The following is a 24,110-nucleotide window of genomic DNA, read 5'->3' on the forward strand; positions in this document are numbered from 1 at the left end:
ACCAAAGAGTGTCAGTTCATCAATGCACTCGAGTACTGGGAAAAATGGTGGCGGCCTACGAGGCCATCCGCTTCGGCAGGTTCCACGCGAGGACGATTCAGTGGGACCTTCTGGACAAGTGGTCGGGGTCCCATCTACAAATATATCAGAAAATAAGCCTGTCCCCCAGGGCTAGGGTGTCTCTCTCTCCTGTGGTGGCTCCAGAGTGCTCACCTTCTAGAGGGTCGCAGGTGCGGCATTCAAGACTGGGTTCTAGTGACCACGGACGCGAGCCTCCGAGGATGGGTAGCAGTCACACAAGGAAGAAATTTTCAGGGACTATGGTCAAGCCAGGAGGCTTGTCTACACATCAACGTGCTGGAATTAAGGGCCATATACAACGGCCTACGACAAGCGGAGAATCTTCTTTGCGACCTACCCGTTCTGATTCAATCGGACAACGTCACAGCCGTGGCTCATGTAAACCGCCAGGGCGTGACAAGGAGCAGAGTGGCAATGGCGGAAGCCACTAGGATTCTTTGCTGGGCGGAAAATCACGTAAGCGCTCTGTCAGCTGTCTTCATTCCGGGAGTGGACAACTGGGAAGCAGACTTCCTCAGCGGACATGATCTCCATCCAGGAGAGTGGGGTCTTCATCAAGAAGTTTTTGCAGAGATAAGTCGTTGGGGACTTCTTCAAATAGACATGATGGCATCACGCCTCAACAAGAAGCTTCAGATGTATTGTTCCAGGTCATGGGACCCTCGGGCAGTAGCGGTGGACGCCCTGGTGACACCATGGGTGTTTCAGTCGGTCTCTGTTCCCTCCTTTGCCGCTCATCTCAAAAATATTGAGAATCGTAAGACGAAAAAGAGTACAGACAATACTCATTGTTCCGGATTGGCCTCGAAGGGCCTGGTATTCAGATCTTCAGGAAATGCTCACAGAAGATCCGTGGCCTCTTCCTCCCAGGGAGGCCCTTTTGCAGCAGGGGCCCTGCGTGTTCCAAGACTTACAGCGGTTACGTTTGACGGCATGGCGGTTGAACACTAAATCCTAGCTAGGAAAAGTATTCCGGGGGAAGTCATCTCTCCTAAAAGCTAGGGAGGAGGTGACGGTGAAACATTATCACCGTATCTGGAGGAAATATGTATCTTGGTGTGAAGCCAAGAATGCTCCTACGGAAGTTTTTCACCTAGGCCGTTTTCTCCACTTTCTACAGACAGGAGTGGATATGGGCCTAAAGTTAGGCTCCATTAAGGTGCAGATTTCGGCCCTATCCATTTTCTTTCAGAAGGAATAGGCTTCTCTCCCAGAAGTCCAGACTTTTGTCAAGGGAGTGCTGCACATCCAGCCTTCTTTTGTGGCACCATGGGACCTTAACGTAGTTTTATATTTCCTTAAATCACACTGGTTTGAACCTCTTCAAACGGTTGACTTAAAATTTCTCATTTGGAAAGTGGTCATGTTGCTGGCCTTGGCATCTGCAAGGCGGGTGTCCGAATTGGCGGCTTTGTCTCACAAGAGCCCCTATCTGATTTTCCATGTGGATCGAGCAGAGTTGAGAACTCGTCCTCAATTTCTACTTAAGGTGGTTTCGTCGTTTCATATGAACCAACCTATTGTGGTGCCTGTGGCTACGAGTGACTTGGAGGATTCCAAGTCCCTTGATGTAGTCGGGGCCTTAAAAATTTATGTAGCCAGGACGGCTCGAGTTCGGAAATCAGAGGCACTGTTTGTCCTGTATGCGGCCAACAAAGTTGGCGCTCCTGCTTCTAAGCAGACTATTGCTCGCTGGATCTGTAACACGATTCAGCAGGCTCATTCTACGGCTGGATTGCCGTTACCTAATTCGGTAAAAGCCCATTCCACTAGGAAGGTGGGCTCTTCTTGGGCGGCTTCCCGAGGCGTCTCTGCTTTACAGCTTTGCCGAGCAGCTACTTGGTCGGGTTCAAACACTTTGGCATAATTCTACAAGTTTGATACCCTGGCTGAGGAGGACCTCATGTTTGCTCAATCGGTGCTGCAGAGTCATCCGCACTCTCCCGCCCGGTCTGGAGCTTTGGTATAATCCCCATGGTCCTTACGGAGTCCCCAGCATCCTCTAGGACGTAAGAGAAAATAAGATTTTAAACCTACCGGTAAATCTTTTTCTCCTAGTCCGTAGAGGATGCTGGGCGCCCGTCCCAGTGCGGACATATTTCTGCAAGGCTTGTATATAGTTGTTGCTTACATAAGGGTTATGTTACAGTTTAGATCAGTCTTTGGCTGATGCTGTTTTGTTCATACTGTTAACTGGTTTCGTATATTCCATGTTGTACGGTGTGGGCTGGTATGTATCTTGCCCTTAGATTAACAAAAATCCTTTCCTCGTACTGTCCGTCTCCTCTGGGCACAGTTCTTTAACTGAGGTCTGGAGGAGGGGCATAGAGGGAGGAGCCAGTGCACACCCATCTAAAGTCTTTAGAGTGCCCATGTCTCCTGCGGAGCCAGTCTATACCCCATGGTCCTTACGGAGTCCCCAGCATCCTCTACGGACTAGGAGAAAAAGATTTACCGGTAGGTTTAAAATCATAATTAAATTTTTTTTTGCAGATGCACATGAGAATCAATTGTAGTACAGCAGTGTAAAAGATTTATCCTCACTTATAGCTGATCGGTCAGTGCTACGACTATGATTTTATCAGTAGCAGGGCTAGGTTTAACAGGGTACTGCCATTGTGTCACTGGAATGGGACCTCTCCTTCATTCCATGTAATGCTGCCTCTTCCTGTTCAGAAAACTGTGGTGGGGACTTAGTGGGGAAATGCGTCAAACCTTCTAAAGAGTGGAGATTGAAGTTGGTAGCATTTATCAAGTATGATTCTGTAAAGTGATACGTAGACATTTATTGGTTGCTATGGGCAACTTCTACACTTGTCCATGCTTTAGATGCTTTGATACATCTCCACCATAGTCTATTATCTGTAATAGAGATGCCTCGGAGGTATGAGCACAAAGATCTCAGTGACAATGCCAGAAACAAGTTTAATGTACTGCTACTTTACTGCTCTCAATGGGGCTGATTCACTGTCTATTGGAGCTATTGAATTGTTGCTCCGATCAGATGCCAATTGCTAGTTAAGGTGCCAGTCAGCTCCGTCTAAAAGCCTGAAGGGTATCCAAAGTCTGGGTTAAAAACTCTGTAGTTTGGGTGCCCAAAGCACTAAAAACCTTTTCTCCTACGTTCTAGAGGATGCTGGGGACTCCGTAAGGACCATGGGGTATAGACGGGCTCCGCCGGAGACATGGGCACTACAAAGAACTTTTAGTATGGGTGTGCACTGGCACCTCCCTCTATGCCCCTCCTCCAGACCTCAGTTGGTTCTTGTGCCCAGGGGAGATAGGGTGCATTACAGAGGAGCTCTCCTGAGTTTCTCTGTTTAAAGAATTTTTTGTTAGGTTTTTTATTTTCAGGGAGCACTGCTGGCAACAGGCTCCCTGCATCGTGGGACTGAGGAGAGAGAAGCAGACCTACTTAAATGATAGGCTCTGCTTCTTAGGCTACTGGACACCATTAGCTCCAGAGGGAGTTGGAACGCAGGTCTCACCCTGCAGTTCGTCCTGGATCCGCGCCGCCGTCGTCCTCGCAGAGCCGGAAGATAGAAGCCGGGTGAGTATGAGAAGAAAAGAAGACTTCAAGGTGGCAGAAGACTTCAGATCTTCACTGAGGTAAGCGCGCAGCGGTAACACTGCGCGCCATTGCTACCAAACACACACAGAGCAGGCACAGATGGGTGCAGGGCGCAGGGGGGGCGCTCTGGGCAGCAATAAACCTCAAGGCTGGCATATTAGAGAATATTAGGCTGCGGAGGCAGTAAAATAGATAAACCCCCGCCATTTTTTGTAAATCGGAGCGGGACCGAAACCCCGCCGCTGGAGGGAGCGGAGCTTGATCCCTCAGCACTAACCAGCGCCATTTCTCCACAGAAGCTGCAGAGACGCTGGCTCCCCGGACTCTCCCCTGCTGAACTCGAATCAGAGGGCTAAAAAAGAGGAGGGGGGCACAATTATTGGCGCAGTGAGTGGGGAGATCATTATTATAACATAAAAGCGCTATCTGGGTTTATTCCAGTGTCCGTTTGGCGCTGGGTGTGTGCTGCCATTCTCTCTCTCTCTCTCTCTCTCTCTCTCTCTCTCTCTCTCTCTCTCTCTCTCTCTCTCTCTCTCTCTCTCTCTCTCTCTCGGGCCTGGTTGGGGATTTGTCCCTTTATAGTTATATCCCGGTGTGTGTGGGGTGTCGGTACGTGCATGTCGGCATGTTTGAAGCGGAAGGCTCGTCCAAGGAGGAGGTGGAGCAGATGAGTGGTGAGTCCCCGTCGGTGCCGACACAGGAATGGATAAATGCAAGTGTAGCCTCCTTACATAAGAGACTGGACAAAGCAGAGTCCAGGGAGACAACAGGGGGTCAATCCACGGATTGGACCGACTCACAGGGCTCTTCAGGGTCTCAGAAACGTCCCTTGTCACAAATAGTAGACCCGGATACCGACATGGACTCTGACTCCAGTGTCGACTATGATGAAGCAAGATTGCACCCTAGGGTGACAAAGTATTCAGTGTATGATTATTGCAATAAAGGATGTTTTGCATATCACTGATGAACCCTCTGTTCCCGACACGAGGGTACACATGAACTTAACGAGTTATTTGAAAAAGCTTGGGAAACTCCAGATAAGAAACTGCAGATTCCCAAGAGGGTTGTTATGGCATACCATTTCCCTTCGCAGGACAGGGTACGTTGGGAATCCTCTCCCAGCGTGGACAAGGCCTTAACACGCCTGTCCAAGAAGGTGGAGCTGCCGTCTCCTGACACGGCGGCCCTCAAGGATCCTGCAGACCGCAGGGAGGAGACTACGTTAAAGTCTATTTATACACATACTGGTACCTTGCTCAGACCGGCAATTGCGTCGGCATGGGTATGTAGCGTAGTTGCAGCTTGGACAGATACCCTGTCCGTTGACCTTGATACCCTAGATAGGGATACCATTTTGTTAACTTTAGCTCATATTAAGGACGCAGTCTTATATATGAGAGACGCTCAAAGAGACATTGGATTGCTGGGTTCCAGGGCTAATGCCATGGCTATTTCTGCGAGGCGATCCTTATGGACCTGCCAATGGACAGGTGATGCGGACTCAAAAAAGCATATGGAGGTTTTACCATACAAGGGTGACGTGTTGTTTGGGGACGGTCTCGCGGACCTGGTTTCCACAGCTACAGCGGGTAAATCTACCTTTTTACCTTTTGTTCCCCAACAGCAAAAGAAAACTCCACAGTATCAGATGCAGTCCTTTCGGTCGCAAAAGTCCAGAAGAGCTCGGGGCTCCCCCTTCCTTGCCAGAGGTAAGGGTAGAGGAAAAAGAACACCTGCTTCGGATGGTTCCCAGGAGCCCTCCCCTGCTTTTACTAAGTCCACCGCATGACTCTGGGGCTCCCTTACGGGAGTCCGCACCGGTGGGGGCACGCCTCCGACTCTTCAGCCACGTCTGGATTCGGTCAGACGTGGATCCTTGGGCGATGGATATTGTTTCCCAGGGCTACAAGCTGGAATTCGAGGAGGTGCCCCCGCGCCGGTTTTTCAAATCTGCCTTACCAGCTTCTTCCCCAGAGAGGGAAGTAGTGTTAACTGCAATTCAAACGCTGTGTCAACAGCAAGTGATTGTCAGGGTTCCCCTGGTCCAACAGGGAAAAGGATATTATTCGACCCTGTTTGTGGTCCCGAAGCCGGATGGTTCGGTCAGACCCATTTTAAATCTAAAATCCCTAAACCAGTACTTGAAAAGATTCAAATTCAAGATGGAATCGCTCCGAGCTGTAATATTCAGCCTGGAAGGGGGGGATTTTATGGTGTCGCTAGACATAAAGGATGCTTACCTTCATGTCCCCATATATCCCTCTCATCAGGAGTACCTGAGATTCGCTGTACAGGATTGACATTACCAGTTTCAGACGTTGCCGTTTGGGCTTTCCACGGCCCGAGGATTTTCACCAAGGTAATGGCGGAAATTATGGTGATCCTGCGCAGGCAGGGAGTCACAATTATCCCATACTTGGACGATCTCCTGATAAAGGTGAGATCAATTGTTGAACGTGTCGCTCTCCCTGAGAGTTCTCCAACAGCACGGTTGGATTCTCAATCTGCCAAAGTCGCAATTTGTTCTAACAACTCGACTATCGTTCCTAGGCATGATACTGGACACTGAACGAAAGAAGGTTTTTCTCCCGTTGGAAAAAGCCCAGGACCTCCAGAACATGGTCAGAGACCTGCTAAAGCCAAAAAGAGTGTCAGTTCATCAATGCACTCGAGTTCTGGGAAAAATGGTGGCCTCCTACGAGGCCATTCCCTTCGGCAGGTTTCATGCGAGGACGTTTCATTGGGACCTTCTGGACAAATGGTCCGGGTCCCATCTACAAATACATCAGAAAATTACACTGTCCCCCAGGGCCAGGGTGTCTCTCCTATGGTGGCTGCAAAGTGCTCACCTTCTCGAGGGTCGCAGGTTCGGTATTCAGGACTGGGTTCTGGTAACCACGGACGCGAGCCTCCGAGGATGGGGAGCAGTCGCCCAAGGAAGAAATTTTCAGGGACTATGGTCAAGCCAGGAGTCTTGTCTGCACATCAACGTGCTGGAATTAAGGGCCATATACAACGGCCTTCGACAAGCGGAGAGTCTTCTTCGCAACCTACCGGTTCTGATTCAATCAGACAATGTCACAGCCGTGGCTCATGTGAACCGCCAAGGCGGGACAAGGAGCAGAGTCGCGATGGTGGAAGCCACCAGGATTCTTCACTGGGCGTAAAATCACGTAAGCGCTCTGTCAGCTGTCTTTATTCCGGGAGTGGACAACTGGGAGGCGGACTTCCTCAGCAGGCACGATCTCCATCCAGGAGAGTGGGGACTTCATCAAGAAGTCTTTGCAGAGATAACGGCTCTCTGGGGAATTCCTCAAATAGACATGATGGCGTCACTCCTCAACAAGAAGCTTCGGAGGTATTGTGCCAGGTCCCGGGACCCTCAGGCAATAGCAGTAGATGCCCTGGTAACACCATGGGTGTGTCAGTCGGTCTATGTGTTTCCTCCTCTTCCTCTCATCGCAAAAATTTTGAGGATCATAAGACGAAAAAGAGTACAGACAATACTCATTGTTACAGATTGGCCTCGAAGGGCCTGGTACTCAGATCTTCAGGAAATGCTCACAGAAGATCCTTGGCCTCTTCCTCTCAGGGAGGACCTGTTGCAGCAGGGGCCCTGCGTGTTCCAAGACTTCCCGCGGTTACGTTTGACGGCATGGCGGTTGAACGCCGGATCCTAGCTGGGAAGGGTATTCCGGAGGAGGTCATACCTACTCTAATAAAGGCTAGGAAAGAGGTGACGGCGAAACATTAGCACCGTATTTGGAGGAAGTATGTCTCTTGGTGTGAAACCAAGAATGCTTCTGCGGAAGATTTTCATCTGGGCCGTTTTCTCCACTTCTTGCAGACAGGAGTGGATATGGGCCTGAAGTTAGGGCCGAAATCTGTACCTTAATGGAGCCTATCTATATTCTTTCAGAAGGAATTGGCTTCTCTCCCAGAAGTCCAAACTTTTGTGAAGGGAGTGATGCACATCCAACCTCCTTTTGTGCCCCCAGTGGCACCATGGGACCTGAACGTGGTGTTACAGTTCCTTAAATCACCCTGGTTTGAACCCCTTCAAACAGATGAATTGAAATTTCTCTATCGTCCTAAGTGGATGCTGGGGTTCCTGAAAGGACCATGGGGAATAGCGGCTCCGCAGGAGACAGGGCACAAAAAAGTAAAGCTTTACTAGGTCAGGTGGTGTGCACTGGCTCCTCCCCCTATGACCCTCCTCCAGACTCCAGTTAGATTTTGTGCCCGAACGAGAAGGGTGCAATCTAGGTGGCTCTCCTAAGGAGCTGCTTAGAGAAAGTTTAGTTTAGGTTTTTTTCTTTACAGTGAGTCCTGCTGGCAACAGGATCACTGCAACGTGGGACTTAGGGGGAAAGTAGTAAACTCACCTGCATGCAGAGTGGATTTGCTGCTTGGCTACTGGACACCATTAGCTCCAGAGGGATCGAACACAGGCCCAGCCGTGGAGTCCGGTCCCGGAGCCGCGCCGCCGACCCCCTTGCAGATGCTGAAGCGTGAAGAGGTCCGGAAACCGGCGGCTGAAGACTCCTCAGTCTTCATAAGGTAGCGCACAGCACTGCAGCTGTGCGCCATTTTCCTCTCAGCACACTTCACTGGGCAGTCACTGAGGGTGCAGAGCGCTGGGGGGGGGCGCTCTGAGAGGCAAATATAAACCTTATACAAGGCTAAAAATACCTCACATATAGCCCATAGGGGCTATATGGAGATATTTAACCCCTGCCTGACTGGAAAAATAGCGGGAGAAGAACCCGCCGAAAAAGGGGCGGGGCCTATCTCCTCAGCACACGGCGCCATTTTCTGTCACAGCTCCGCTGGTCAGAACGGCTCCCAGGTCTCTCCCCTGCACTGCACTACAGAAACAGGGTAAAACAGAGAGGGGGGGCACATTAATGGCTATATATATATATATATTAAAGCAGCTATAAGGGAGCACTTAATATAAGGATATCCCTTGTATATATAGCGCTTTGTGGTGTGTGCTGGCAGACTCTCCCTCTGTCTCCCCAAAAGGGCTAGTGGGTCCTGTCTTCATTAGAGCATTCCCTGTGAGTTTGCGGTGTGTGTCGGTACGTGGTGTCGACATGTATGAGGACGATATTGGTGTGGAGGCGGAGCAATTGCCAAATATGCAGATGTCACCCCCCAGGGGGTCGACACCAGAATGGATGCCTTTATTTGTGGAATTACGTGATGGTTTATCTTCCCTTAAACAGTCAGTTGAGGACATGAGGCGGCCGGACAATCAATTAATGCCTGTCCAGGCGCCTCAAACACCGTCAGGGGCTGTAAAACGCCCTTTGCCTCAGTCGGTCGACACAGACCCAGACACGGGCACTGATTCCAGTGACGACGGTAGAAATTCAAACGTATTTTCCAGTAGGGCCACACGTTATATGATTTTGGCAATGAAGGAGACGTTACATTTAGCTGATACTACAGATACCGTAAAACAGGGTATTATGTATGGTGTGAAAAAACTACAAACAGTTTTTCCTGAATCAGAAGAATTAAATGACGTGTGTGATGAAGCGTGGGTTGCTCCTGATAAAAAGTTGATAATTTCAAAAAAGTTATTGGCATTATACCCTTTCCCGCCAGAGGTTAGGGCGCGCTGGGAAACACCCCCTAAGGTGGACAAGGCGCTCACACGCTTATCCAAACAAGTGGCGTTACCCTCTCCTGAGACGGCCGCACTTAAGGATCCATCAGATAGAAAGATGGAAGTTATTCAAAAGAATATATACACACATGCAGGTGTTATACTACGACCAGCTATAGCAACTGCCTGGATGTGCAGTGCTGGAGTAGTTTGGTCAGAATCCCTGATTGAAAATATTGATACCCTAGATAGGGACAATGTTTTACTGTCGTTAGAACAAATAAAGGATGCATTTATCTATATGCGTGATGCACAGAGGGATATTTGCACACTGGCATCTCGGATGAGTGCTATGTCCATTTCAGCCAGAAGAGCCTTATGGACACGACAGTGGACAGGCGATGCGGATTCAAAACGTCACATGGAGGTTTTGCCGTATAAAGGGGAGGAGTTATTTGGAGTTGGTCTATCAGACTTGGTGGCCACGGCTACTGCCGGGAAATCCACTTTTTTACCTCAAGTCACTCCCCAACAGAGAAAGGCACCGACCTTTCAACCGCAGCCTTTTCGCTCCTACAAAAATAAGAGAGCAAAGGGCTTGTCGTACCTGCCACGAGGCAGAGGAAGAGGGAAGAGACACCAACAGGCAGCTCCTTCCCAGGAACAGAAGCCCTCCCCGGCTCCTGCAAAAACCTCAGCATGACGCTGGGGCCTCTCAAGCGGACTCGGGGACAGTGGGGGGCCGTCTCAAAAATTACAGCGCGCAGTGGGCTCACTCGCAGGTAGACCCCTGGATCCTGCAGATAATATCTCAGGGGTACAGGTTGGAATTAGAGACGGATCCTCCTCATCGTTTCCTGAAGTCTGCCTTACCAACCGTCTCTTCCGAAAGGGAGAGGGTGTTGGAAGCCATTCACAAGCTGTACGCTCAGCAGGTGATAGTCAAAGTACCCCTATTACAACAAGGAAAGGGGTATTATTCCACTCTATTTGTGGTACCGAAGCCGGATGGCTCGGTAAGGCCTATTCTAAGTCTGAAGTCCTTGAACCTCTACATAAAAAAGTTCAAGTTCAAGATGGAGTCACTCAGAGCAGTGATAGCGAACCTGGAAGAAGGGGACTTTATGGTATCCTTGGACATCAAGGATGCGTATCTACACGTTCCGATTTACCCCGCACACCAGGGGTACCTCAGGTTCATTGTTCAAAACTGTCACTATCAGTTTCAGACGCTGCCGTTCGGATTGTCCACGGCGCCTCGGGTCTTTACCAAGGTAATGGCCGAGATGATGATTCTTCTTCGAAGAAAAGGCGTATTAGTTATCCCATACTTGGACGATCTCCTAATAAGGGCAAGGTCCAGAGAACAGCTGGAGACAGCTTTAGCACTATCTCAAGAGGTGCTAAGACAACACGGGTGGATTCTGAATATTCCAAAATCCCATTTAATCCCGACAACTCGTCTGCTGTTCCTAGGAATGATTCTGGACACGGTTCAGAAAAAGGTTTTCCTTCCAGAGGAAAAAGCCAAGGAGTTATCCGATCTGGTCAGGAACCTCCTAAAACCAGGAAAAGTGTCAGTACATCAATGCACAAGAGTCCTGGGAAAAATGGTGGCTTCTTACGAAGCAATTCCATTCGGCAGATTCCATGCAAGAATATTCCAAAGGGATCTGTTGGACAAATGGTCAGGGTCGCATCTGCAGATGCACCTGCGAATAACCCTGTCACCAAAGACAAGGGTGTCACTTCTGTGGTGGTTGCAGAAGGCTCACCTATTAGAAGGCCGCAGATTCGGCATTCAGGATTGGATCCTGGTGACCACGGACGCCAGCCTGAGAGGCTGGGGAGCAGTCACACAAGGAAGAAACTTCCAGGGAGTATGGACGAGTCTGGAAAAGTCTCTTCACATAAACATTCTGGAACTAAGAGCAATCTACAATGCTCTAAGCCAGGCGGAACTTCTCCTGCAAGGAAAGCCGGTGTTGATTCAGTCGGACAACATCACGGCGGTCGCCCATGTAAACAGGCAGGGCGGCACAAGAAGCAGGAGTGCAATGGCAGAAGCTGCCAAGATTCTTCGCTGGGCGGAGAATCACGTGATAGCACTGTCAGCAGTGTTCATCCCGGGCGTGGACAACTGGGAAGCAGACTTCCTCAGCAGACACGATCTTCATCCGGGAGAGTGGGGTCTACATCCAGAAGTCTTCAACATGTTAATAGACCGTTGGGAAAGACCAATTGTAGACATGATGGCGTCTCGCCTCAACAAGAAACTGGACAAATATTGCGCCAGGTCAAGAGATCCACAGGCAATAGCTGTGGACGCACTGGTAACTCCTTGGGTGTACCAGTCAGTGTATGTGTTTCCTCCTCTGCCGCTCATACCAAAGGTATTGAAGATCATACGGCAAAGAAGAGTAAGAACAATACTAGTGGTTCCGGATTGGCCGAGAAGGACTTGGTATCCGGAACTTCAAGAGATGCTCACGGACGAACCGTGGCCTCTACCTCTGAGAAGGGACCTGCTACAGCAGGGTCCCTGTCTTTTTCAAGACTTACCGCGGCTGCGTTTGACGGCATGGCGGTTGAACGCCAGATCCTAAAAGGGAAAGGCATTCCAGAAGAAGTCATTCCTACCTTGATTAAGGCACGGAAGGAAGTCACCGTGAAACATTATCACCGCATTTGGCGAAAATATGTAGCGTGGTGCGAGGATCGGAGGGTTCCGACGGAGGAATTCCAACTGGGTCGTTTCCTACATTTCCTGCAATCAGGATTATCTATGGGTCTCAAATTGGGATCCATTAAGGTTCAAATTTCGGCCCTGTCAATATTCTTCCAAAAAGAATTGGCCTCTGTCCCTGAGGTCCAGACTTTTGTCAAGGGAGTACTGCATATACAGCCTCCTGTGGTGCCTCCGGTGGCACCGTGGGATCTAAATGTAGTTTTAGATTTCCTCAAATCCCATTGGTTTGAACCATTGAAAAAGGTGGATTTGAAATATCTCACATTGAAAGTGACTATGTTACTAGCCCTGGCCTCTGCCAGGAGAGTATCTGAATTGGCGGCTTTATCTTATAAAAGTCCTTATCTAATCTTCCATTCGGATAGGGCAGAACTGCGGACTCGTCCGCATTTTCTCCCTAAAGTGGTATCAGCATTTCATCTGAACCAACCTATTGTGGTGCCTGCGGCCACTAGCGACTTGGAGGACTCCAAGTTGTTGGACGTTGTCAGAGCCTTAAAAATATACATTGCAAGGACGGCTGGAGTCAGAAAATCTGACTCGCTGTTTATATTGTATGCACCCAACAAGTTGGGCGCACCTGCTTCTAAGCAGTCGATTGCTCGTTGGATTTGTAACACAATTCAACTTGCACATTCTGTGGCAGGCCTGCCACAGCCTAAAACTGTAAAAGCCCACTCCACAAGGAAGGTGGGCTCATCTTGGGCGGCTGCCCGAGGGGTCTCGGCATTACAACTCTGCCGAGCAGCTACGTGGTCGGGGGAGAACACGTTTGTAAAATTTTACAAATTTGATACCCTGGCAAAGGAGGACCTGGAGTTCTCTCATTCGGTGCTGCAGAGTCATCCGCACTCTCCCGCCCGTTTGGGAGCTTTGGTATAATCCCCATGGTCCTTTCAGGAACCCCAGCATCCACTTAGGACGATAGAGAAAATAAGAATTTACTTACCGATAATTCTATTTCTCGGAGTCCGTAGTGGATGCTGGGCGCCCATCCCAAGTGCGGATTATCTGCAATACTTGTACATAGTTATTGTTAACTAATTCGGGTTATTGTTAAGGAGCCATCTTTAAGAGGCCCTTTCTGTTGTCATACTGTTAACTGGGTTTAGATCACAAGTTGTACGGTGTGATTGGTGTGGCTGGTATGAGTCTTACCCGGGATTCAAAATGCCTCCCTTATTGTGTATGCTCGTCCGGGCACAGTACCTAACTGGAGTCTGGAGGAGGGTCATAGGGGGAGGAGCCAGTGCACACCACCTGACCTAGTAAAGCTTTACTTTTTTGTGCCCTGTCTCCTGCGGAGCCGCTATTCCCCATGGTCCTTTCAGGAACCCCAGCATCCACTACGGACTCCGAGAAATAGAATTATCGGTAAGTAAATTCTTATTTTCTCACCTGGAAGGTGTCAGAATTGGTAGCCTTGTCTCACAAGAGCCCCTACTTGATTTTTCATGTGGATAGAGCAGAATTGAGGACTCGTCCTCAATTTTTACCTAAGGTGGTGTCTTCATTTCATATGAACCAACCTATCGTGGTGCCTGTAGCTACGAGTGACTTGGAGGACTCCAAGTCCCTGGATGTAGTCAGGCCTTTAAAGATTTATGTAGCCAGGACGGCTAGGGTTAGGAAAACAGAGGTTCTGTTTGTCCTGTATGCAGCCAACAAGATTGGCGCGCCTGCGTCGAAGCAGACTATTGCTCGCTGGATCTGTAACACGATTCAGCAGGCTTATTCTACAGCTGGATTGCCGTTACCAAATTCGGTAAAGGCCCATTCCACTAGGAAGGTGGGCTCTTCTTGGGTGGCTGCCCGAGGCGTCTCGGCTTTGCAGTTATGCCGAGCAGCTACTTGGTCGGGTTCAAACACTTTTTTGCAAAATTCTACAAGTTTGATACCCTGGCTGATGAGGACCTCGCGTTTGCTCAATCGGTGCTACAGAGTTGTCCGCACTCTCCCGCCCGGTTTGGAGCTTTGGTATAAACCCCATGGTCCTTACGGAGTCCCCAGCATCCTCTAGGACGTAAGAGAAAATAAGATTTTAAACCTGTCGGTAAATCTTTTTCTCCTAGTCCGTAGAGGATGCTCGGCGCCCGTCCCAGTGCGGACTTACTCTGCAAGACTTGTATATAGTTGTTGCTTACATAAGGGTTATGTTAAAGTGGGAATCGGTCTTTGACTGATGCTGTTGTTTGTTCATACTGTTAACTGGTTGCATGTTTCCAGGTTATATGGTATGCTTGGTGTGGGCTGGTATGAATCTTGCCCTTGGATTAACAAAATCCTTTCCTCGTATTGTCCATCGCCTCTGGGCACAGTTCTCTAACTGAGGTCCGGAGGAGGGGCATAGAGGGAGGAGCCAGTGCACACCCATACTAAAAGTTCTTTGTAGTGCCCATGTCTCCTGCGGAGCCCGTCTAAACCCCATGGTCCTTACGGAGTCCCCAGCATCCTCTACGGACTAGGAGAAAAAGATTTACCGGTAGGTTTAAAATCTTATTTATTTATTTTTTCCCCTTTGCACTTCTGGGGGAGGGGTTTGAGAGAAAAATGTCTGCTGAGGCTAATGAACGTCTATCTGAGTGGGCCATACCAACGGCCAGCTGGTGATGCGCGCTGCAATTGGATCAGCCCCAATGACTATTGGGGTATCCAATTTGGGGCAATACTTTTTCAGACGATTGTTATTATTGCGGTATCCAGTTATAGGCTGTTTCATCGGCCGAAAAAGAATCTGCATGGTATCCAGGATAAGTTTCCGATCCTATGTGTTACCGCGGTTCCAACGGCTGCTTATGCTGGAGGCCCCTGAAGCATAATCCCCCGATAAGTGCAGCATATCGGGGCTAACCCCGCCCGAATCCATTAGTTCCGGTGTAAATTTGAATATCTAACTGGATACCGGCCTATGTGGGAAATAAGTCAATGATATGATTTTAGGGGTATGTGCTCAAAACTAAATATGGAAATTCTCAGCAGACTAACATTTTGCAGAAGGTAAGCAATTCCTGTACTTTTTATTAACATGGTACATTGTGGTCTTTGTGCTTAGATTTCCTTTTAAGTTTGTGTGTTAAGCAAATTGTTAGTTCATGAGCCCTGGAACTTTTACATACGTTGTAACAGTATTAAATGCAGAGCTTGTCAGAAGTAAGCTAGCAACAAGGTCCGCTAAACTTCTGACTGTTAATTCCCAGTCCTTGTATTATTACTAGAGATGAGCGGGTTCGGTTCGTTGAGATCCGAACCCCCCCAAACTTCACCTATTTTACATGGGTCTGAGGCAGCCTCGGATCTGCCCGCCTTGCTCGGTTAACCTGAACGCGCCTGAACGTCATCATCCCGCTGTCGGATTCTCGCGAGATTCATATTCTATATAAAGAGCCGCGCGTCGCTGCCATTTTCACTCGTGCATTGGAGATTGAACGGAGAGGTCGTGGCTGCGTTCTCTCCCTGAAAAGCTCTATCTGTGCTCGGTGTGCTGTAAATATCTGTGCTCGGTGTGCTGTAAATATCTGTGCTCGGTGTGCTGTAAATATCTGTGCTCGGTGTGCTGTAAATATCTGTGCTCGGTGTGCTGTAAATATCTGTGCTCAGTGTGCTGTAAATATCTGTGCTCGGTGTGCTGTAAATATCTACGTTCTCTGCCTGAAAACGCCCCATATCTGTGCTCGGTGTGCTGCAAATATCTGTGCTCGGTGTGCTGCATTGTGGGGACCACCAGTATATAATTATAGTACAGGTTGAGTCTCCCTTATCCAAAATGCTTGGGACCAGAGGTATTTTGGATATCGGATTTTTCCGTATTTTGGAATAATTGCATACCATAATGAGATCATGGTGATGGGACCTAAATTTAAGCACAGAATGCATTTATGTTACATATACACCTTATACACACAGCCTGAAGGTCATTTTAGACAATATTTTTTATAGCTTTGTGCATTAAACAAAGTGTGTCTACATTCACACAATTCATTTATGTCTTATATACACAGCCTGAAGGTCATTTAATACAATATTTTTAATAACTTTGTGTATTAAACAAAGTTTGTGTACATTGAGCCATGAAAAAACAAAGGTTTCACTATCTCACACTCACTCAAAGTCCGTATTTCGGAATATTCCGTATTTCGGAATATTCCGTATTTCGGAATATTCCGTATTTCGGAATATTTGGATATGGGATACTCAACCTGTAGTACAGTAGGCCATTGCTGTATCTTGCAGCTCTGTGTCAAGTATACTATCCATATCTGTGCTGCATTATTGTGAGCAGTATATAGTAGGACAGTGCAGCATTTTGGTGACCAGCAGTATACATATATAGTAGTACAGTACAGTAGGCCATTGCTGTGTCTTGCAGCTGTGTCAAGTATACTATCCATGTATACTGTACTGTGCGACGTGATTTTATACATCCTGTAATCTGTACTGAGCGATGTGCGAGATACACCTTGGGATTATACACCCTGTATACTGTACTGTGCGGCATGTGATACACCTAGTGATTATACACCCTATATACTGTACTGAGCGATGTGTGAGATACACCTGGGGAATATACACCCTATATACTGTACTGAGCGATGTGTGATACACCTGGTAATTAATTATACACCCTGTATACTGTACTGTGCGACGTGTGTTATACACCTGGTGATTATACATCCTGTAATCTGTACTGAGCGATGTGTGATAGACACCTGGTGATTATACACCCTATATACTGTACTGAGCGATGTGAGATACACCTGGGGATTATACATCCTGTAATCTGTACTGAGAGATACACCTGGTAATATCTGTGCTCAGTGTGCTGCATTGTGGTGACCACCAGTATATTATAGTAGTACAGTACAGTAGGCCATTACTGTATCTTGCAGCTCCGTGTCAGACTCAGTTTTAGTATCCTGATCAGTGCTCAATATCTGCTGCATTGTTGTGACCAGTATATAGTAATGCAGTGCAGCATTGTGGTGACCACCAGTATATAGTAGTACAGTACAGTAGGCCATTGCTGTATCTTGCAGCTCTATGTCACTTCTAGTATCCTGATCTGTGCTCCGTGTCAGTGCTGCATTGTGGTGACCAGTATACTACAGTACAATAGTCCAGTGCTGTTCTCGCTGCTCAGTGTCCGTTCTCCGTAGTATCAGTGATCAGTATAATCAGTTCTCAGTATAATCAGTGCGCTGTTAAACGTGTGCCTGTTTTCCGCCATTAGTGCAGTGGGATTTAGACAATTGATGAAGTTATTGTGTCCCCGCTACAAAATCCCATCTAGATTCCACTTCACTAGGCAGGCGATAGCGAGATTTTACCAATTAATATCGGTGATTAATAATTATTAATTACAGTGATCTTGCCAAATAATTCTAGTGATTTTGTCATTTTTCTTCTAGTGATTTGGACCAATAATACCATTGATTAGACCGAATAATTCCTGTGATATTGAGGTGTTTGTGTCGCTTAGCTTAGTCATCCAGCGACCTCGGTGCAAATTTTAGGACTAAAAATAATATTGTGAGGTGTTCAGAATAGACTGGAAATGAGTGGAAATTATGGTTATTGAGGTTAATAATGCTATGGGATCAAAATTACCTCCAAATTCTATGATTTAAGCTGTTTTTGAGGGGTTTTTGGTAAAAAAAAAAACCTAATCCACAAAAAAATTTAAGGAATGTTTTGCCGAAACGCATCCGAATCCAAAACACAAAACCCGAAAAATTTCCGGTGCACATCTCTAGTTATTACTATTATGTTACTGTGTTGTTCCCAATTGTGAAGTGCAGTGAAATATGCTGATGCTATATAAGTAACTATTCATTTAATAAAAATTTAAATACTGCTTTAATGCTGATGTTTACATGCATTTTTTTTGTTTTTAATTTCAGACTGTTACTGCTATTTTCTATGTTAATATGGATATAATTATGATATCACAATTTGCCTATTACAAATTAAAGAACAAAAAAATGAAAGGTAAGGTTTTTTACGTATTGTCGTTTTTTGTTTTTTTTTCTTTGTTTATACTTAATCCTATGTATTTTATTATTTTTTCCTCTTTGGATGAACATCCAAATGTATGCTTCTAGTATATTTTTAGGTGCGTATTGTGCATGTCTGTTTTAATATATATTCAGTTCTGATTAGAAGCTTCTTTAACCATTTGCCTGGCATGGTTGCATCAGATGCAACCACACCAGCCTGGGCTTTCCCTGACATGGTTGCATCAGATGCAACCATCAGAAAGACCACTCTGCGGCTGTAGGAAGACTATCGTCCTGCAGTTGCTGCTCTCGGAGGGACCTCTGCTTCCAGGTACCCTACCTCCCCAGTACCTGCCGTGTTGCCGATCACTGCTGAGCAGTCAACCCAGCGGCAACCCCCACCCACTGGCTGCAAACTTTAGCAGCCTCTGCGGAAATGTTGCAGTTTTTGTGAATACTAGTGAGCACATCTGAACTCTTCTAGATCTTCCCTAAGTCACCTGATCTGATGACTCCATAGTCTCACTGGTTATGTTATTATTTTCATTATAGTTATGTCCAATTTTTCCATATCTGATTTGGAAGAGAATTTGGCTGTGAACTGAGAGTTTGTATTCCACAATGTCAGTGGGTAAAAGAAAACAACCCTGTTGTAAAATATACAATTGACTATCATTATTACTATGATTTGTTGAGAGAGATCATCTAGGGTGGAAACAAGTGTGATGTACATGCCTCTCATTCACTAATCTTTTTATTGTTGCAGGGAGTGAAAGCCTGAAAGGTCTCTGTATAGGCTGGGTGATTTGCTGCATTACATTGTCTGTGCTAGTCCCAAGTCAGCTGCTTCTCAAGGACCTGGAGTGGAATGCTGGTCTAGAAATAAACTCTGTAATTATTTAACCACCTATATTAAACATTCTGCATTTCACATTAGTACTGTATGTGCAAATCAAATGGCCTTTCCACCTTCAGAATTACTTTTAAAGCAAGGAACCTTGCACTGGATCTTCAGTTAGTAATTGCATAGAAAGAAGGTTATAGTACACCATTAAAGGTTACATACAAGCGTAACTTCATCTCCCACTATGTACCCAGGACAGGTGGTGTGCCCACGAGTTAGCACTACATAAACCTATGACAAAAGAAAGCTGCTTTGGGGTATCACATTGTATTTAGCACTTAATTATTTTTCTACCTACATTACACCTTTTAATATTCTAATTATTACTTCTCACCAATGTAACACTTCTAACACACAGCTTCTGCTGTGTGTTTGTGTGTGTGGCAGAAAAGTGACAAAACACTCAAAGAAAAAAAAATTGTCGACCATTTGGGGTCGACCTAATTGACTGTAGACCTTTTTTTAGTGTAGATCTAATAATCCACACCAGTTTCCAGGACACACAACAGCTAGTATTTGTGAAATAACAGTAGATGAAAAGGATTTATGATATGCAAAGCCATTTTGTCATGGAACGGTCATTTTGCATGTTTGGTATGTCAGAAAAGTGACCGGCCACTGATACTGAACAAGAAAAGTAAAACTTCTGTGCACAATGTTATCCATACAGTACATAATACCTATACTCTTCTAACATTTGTGTTTTAAATATGGATCTAACTTCTACTTAGGATCTATGAACAGAATGGGGGGGAATTCGGTTGTTTTTGGAATCCAATTTTCCTGTCTAGGACTGTTTAGACGCCCAAATAATTGTCACAATTCAGTTTGTTTTGGAGAACATGCATACTGCGCATGTCGCGCCTGAACAGACCAGGTTTAGGTACATAAAACGGCTAGACCCATCTAAAGTCCAGCTTTGGGCGTCAACGTTTGAGCGCCCAAAGTGCGGAATTTGCAGGCTTTTTTTTTTATTTATTTTTTATCGCACCTCAGAATGCTTTGAGAAAAATGTGACCTCCTTGTCTGCCGGGCGCACAACAATTGAATTGCTGCCGTCGGGCACAATCTAGTGGTGGCCATGATTAAAACAATTGAATTGGCCCCTTTGAATTGGTCCTTATTAACAGCTGTGTATAACATTAATGTTAGTGTTTAAGCAAGCAATCATATCTCCATGTCTTAAAACATAAATTATTTTATTTTTTAGAACACTATGGGCATTACAGAAATGTCTGGGTTCATTTGTGGTTACGTTTCTTCTGTGTTTTATTTGGGCTCTCGCTTCCCTCAACTCCATAAAAATGTAAGTATGTTTCAGTAAGTAGTTTTCTTTTAAGGGTCCATTCAGACTAGTGTGTCTTACTGTAGTGAATAGATAGAACTTAGGGCCTAATTCAGAGTTGATCGCAGCAGCAAATTTGTTAGCAGTTGAGCAAAATCATGTGCACTGCAGGGCGGGCAGATATAACGTGCAGAGAGAGTTAGATTTGGGTGGGGTGTGTTCAAACTGAAAGCTAAATTGCAGTGTTAAAATAAAGCAGCCAGTATTTACCCTTCACAAAAACAAAATAACCTACCCAATCTAACTCTCTCTGCAAATGTTTTATCTGCCACACCTGCAGTGTACATGGTTTTGCCCAACTGCTAACAAATTTGCTGCTGCAATCAACTCTGAATTACCCCCGTAGACATAAGTACAGAGGTGTGGAAGTATTGCAGGCTTAGTGATTCTCCTCCAGTGTCCTATTCCCTGGGGTCTACAATAGTAGTAAACTAAGTTTATATTTTCACCTGACCTGGTAATTTACCTTTTTTTCCCTCAAACTGAAAGTTTGCAGCTAATGCGCGTAAACGCTTAGATTCCGGGAAAAGTATACTTACCGTGTATTTCTGTTTCAGCCTCCATCAGGCTGGTATAGATATCATCGTTAAGTGCTGCCTGAAAGTTATCGTGTGCTGTAATTGAATAGCCCCGGCAGACCAATTAGCCTGTGGTTAATTACCACAGCTAATTGAGGCTGCTGAATTTCATGTTTCAGGTGTCCCTGAAAATATTTTGAATGCTTAGTAATTACTTAAAAATCATCGATTCTAGGAATGTTGATCTTTGAGCAGTACATGATTGGTTGATTGTAAATCGCTAGTGGAAAATTCCTAGTGTAACAACTATGAATAGCCTTCAATGGCTGTTAATACATTTTTCTCAGTGTCCTTTAAGCATATGTTGTGATTTATTTGCGATAGTTACTGTATCTAAGATGTCAAAACGGAAAAGCAGTAATGGTTTGGTCATTGCAACCAGAGACGACCCTAACCAATTTGATGCCCTAGGCAAGATTTTGGATAGTGCCCCCTAGCACCACCGCTAGTTCTGCCTTTTACCCGGCATCCATCTCACAGCACAGATCAGGGCAGCAGCTAGCAACACCCATCACCCCACACTCATAGCATTCCTCATTTTGTGCCAAATGCCAGCAAGAGCATTGGTGCCACCACCTACCATATTTGTAATGGGTACACTGAGTGCAGTCCAAAAAGCGGTGTAATCTTCTTCAGGGGGCGTGGCCACACCATAGTACCCCCAATTCAAATTACACCACACACTACTGCAACGATATTCACATATCCCACATATTCACATTATGTTACGCAATAGTTCTCTTATTCATGTTACCGCCTCACAGTATTTCCCCTCATTCATCTTACAACTACACCATATCACTCCTTGTTGACGTTACACCAGACCATATCACTACTTATTCACATTACACTACTTGGTAGTGCCCTTTATACACATAACGCCTCACCGTAATGGTACCCCTTATACACACAATGCCACACATTAATGCCCCTTACACATATGCTCTACATTAGTAATGCCCTCATCCACATAATGCCCCACATTATTAACGCTAGTAGCTTTTTTTTATTTTATTTTTTTTAAATTAAACTCACTTTTGCTTGCTGGCAGGCAATGTGCACTGTGTTCACCCCTTCAGACCCATATATCTTTTACTGCGTTTTTTTTGGGGTGGGAGGCTGGGCAGCGCTGTGGCTGTATGAAGACAGTGTCGCCACAAAGGCTCATGGCACTCCTCCTGCAGTCATTTTTGATGCTCCCCGCTGCCCTTACTCCCTGATTGTCAGCCCATGCTGCTTCCAGCTGAGCTACCAGATCATAGCTTAGAGCTCGGACATTAATTGTTACCAAATGTTTAGGAACTTTAGCCTGCTGTTACATGCCTCAAGGCCAGAGGTTCCCAAACGCAGTCCTCAAGGCACCCCAACGGTCCAGGTTTTAAATGTATCCATGCTTGGCCACAGGTGACTTAATTAGCACCTCAGTCAATTTGATTTAACCATCTGTGCTGAGCCATGGGTATACCTAAATCCTGGACTATTGGGGTGCCTTGAGGACTGCGTTTGTGAACTTCTGCTCTAGGCATTGTGTTAGCGATGGATTATGGTAGTCTTGTAGTTTTATACAGACTTGTTTTGTACAATGGTTACAATACTGGTGGTTTAGTGTTTTTATTTATTTATTTTTCCCCTTTCTGTAGTTCCAAAGAAAATCTACAGAAGGTACTTCCTACATGTTGTTTGCATTGGCAATGCTTGGAAACTTTACATATGGGTTAAGCCTTGTTCTCAAGTTACCTGCTATTGCACATAATAAGAACCAATACATCTTGCACCATTTGCCATGGCTTATTGGAAGCTTTGGTGTTCTTGTGCTTGACTTCTTTGTATCCTTTTTATGTTCAAGTAATACTTGTGTAAGTTGTTGTCTTAATAAAGTATATTTTTCCTTTTCAGGGCCTAAATTAGTATTGCTGCAATTTTTGAGCCCACATAAACATCCCAGTGCTCCATTGCACTGGTGCTGTGCCTGGCAACATGAGTACAGTGGGAACCAGGCAGGGCGGTAAAGAGCCTCAGCCCAGGTACTTTTCAGGGTGTATGGCCTAAACACAGTAGGCATGGCCATGCACCCTTAGAATTTTTTATTTTATTTTAAGTGTCTCCTTGACCACACAGCAGCATGTGAAGGGGGGTCCAGGGCCCCGGGCCCCTCTAACAGTCCTGGGCCCGGGTAATTAGTACCCCTCCCTCTCGGCGACACTGGTCCCAGCGTAACCGTTAGTGAACAGCAGGATTAAATGCCATTGTGAAACTGCAAGGCCATGCAGAAACAGAATTCTTGAGCATGCTGCTGTCCAAGGAACTAAACCGCTTGGAACATAAAGGGCGGAATTCAATTCTTTTCCGCCGACAGCCACTAGATGGCGCCCAAATGGAGCTATTAAATTGTAGCTCAGTTCGGGCGTAAATGGCTGGCAGCATGTGCATTTCAGTTTGCAGCCCCCGTGGCACTTTGGCCTGCTTTACGCTGCTAAATCCAACTTCTTTGGGCATGATAGCTGTGCTAAAAAAAATTTAATTTCAACTTTAGATGGGAGCTTGGGCGCGATATAACCATTGAATTCCACCCATAGTTCTACCCATAAACTACAAAAATGGTCCTGTCACTTTTTACCGTATCTGCTACAAGTGCACCTCTGGTAATGCCAAGAACCATGGATTAATATTTACTTACATTAAAACGTCTCAAATTAATATCCTATAGATTTACTAAATTTTGAACACTCTTTTTTTTTTTAATTTTATTTTTATGTACAACTGTAAAAATCAGAAACTCTCGCGCGAAGAATGGATAGAACAGCTAGTCAAAAATATATTATGTATGTGTGTGTATGTATATATAAAATACAGTATATATGATAGGGGGTACTCGGGAGAATTTTTAAAAAAAAATTTTTATAGCAGTGAAATTGTCTGTGTAATCCAACATGTTTCAGATGCCCATCCTCGGGAATTCCTGAGGACTGGCGTCTGGCCCAAAACATGTCGGATTACACAGACACTCGTCTCACTGCTAAGAAAGTCTCCTGAGTGTCACCTCTCTATCATCATCTGCATATGGGTACAAAAACCTAAGGAGGGCACCGGAGTACATTGTTGGATACTGGGAGTACCGGTTTTCACTACTTTGGTAAAAATAAATAAATAGAGGTCTCTCTCTCTCTCTCTCTCTCTCTCTCTCTCTCTCTCTCTCTCTCTCTCTCTCTCTCTCTCTCTCTCTCTCTCTCTCTCTCTCTCTCTCTCTTCGTTCTTGCCACTTCCCCAGG

General features: G+C 46.0%; 1 protein-coding gene across 1 annotated transcript in view; it reads left to right on the plus strand.

Moving 5' to 3' along the window:
* The window catches only part of LOC134909351 (lysosomal amino acid transporter 1 homolog), a 67,110-nt gene that overhangs the window by 38,167 nt on the left and 4,833 nt on the right, over positions 1-24,110 (plus strand). Inside the window, exons 3-6 of the mRNA XM_063916130.1 lie at positions 17,919-18,006; positions 18,781-18,905; positions 20,129-20,224; positions 22,482-22,667. Of these exons, the coding sequence (XP_063772200.1) occupies positions 17,919-18,006; positions 18,781-18,905; positions 20,129-20,224; positions 22,482-22,667 (495 nt within the window). The remainder of the gene's footprint in view (positions 1-17,918; positions 18,007-18,780; positions 18,906-20,128; positions 20,225-22,481; positions 22,668-24,110) is intronic.

The sequence above is a fragment of the Pseudophryne corroboree genome, chromosome 4 (assembly GCF_028390025.1).
Source record: "Pseudophryne corroboree isolate aPseCor3 chromosome 4, aPseCor3.hap2, whole genome shotgun sequence".
Taxonomy (NCBI): domain Eukaryota; kingdom Metazoa; phylum Chordata; class Amphibia; order Anura; family Myobatrachidae; genus Pseudophryne; species Pseudophryne corroboree.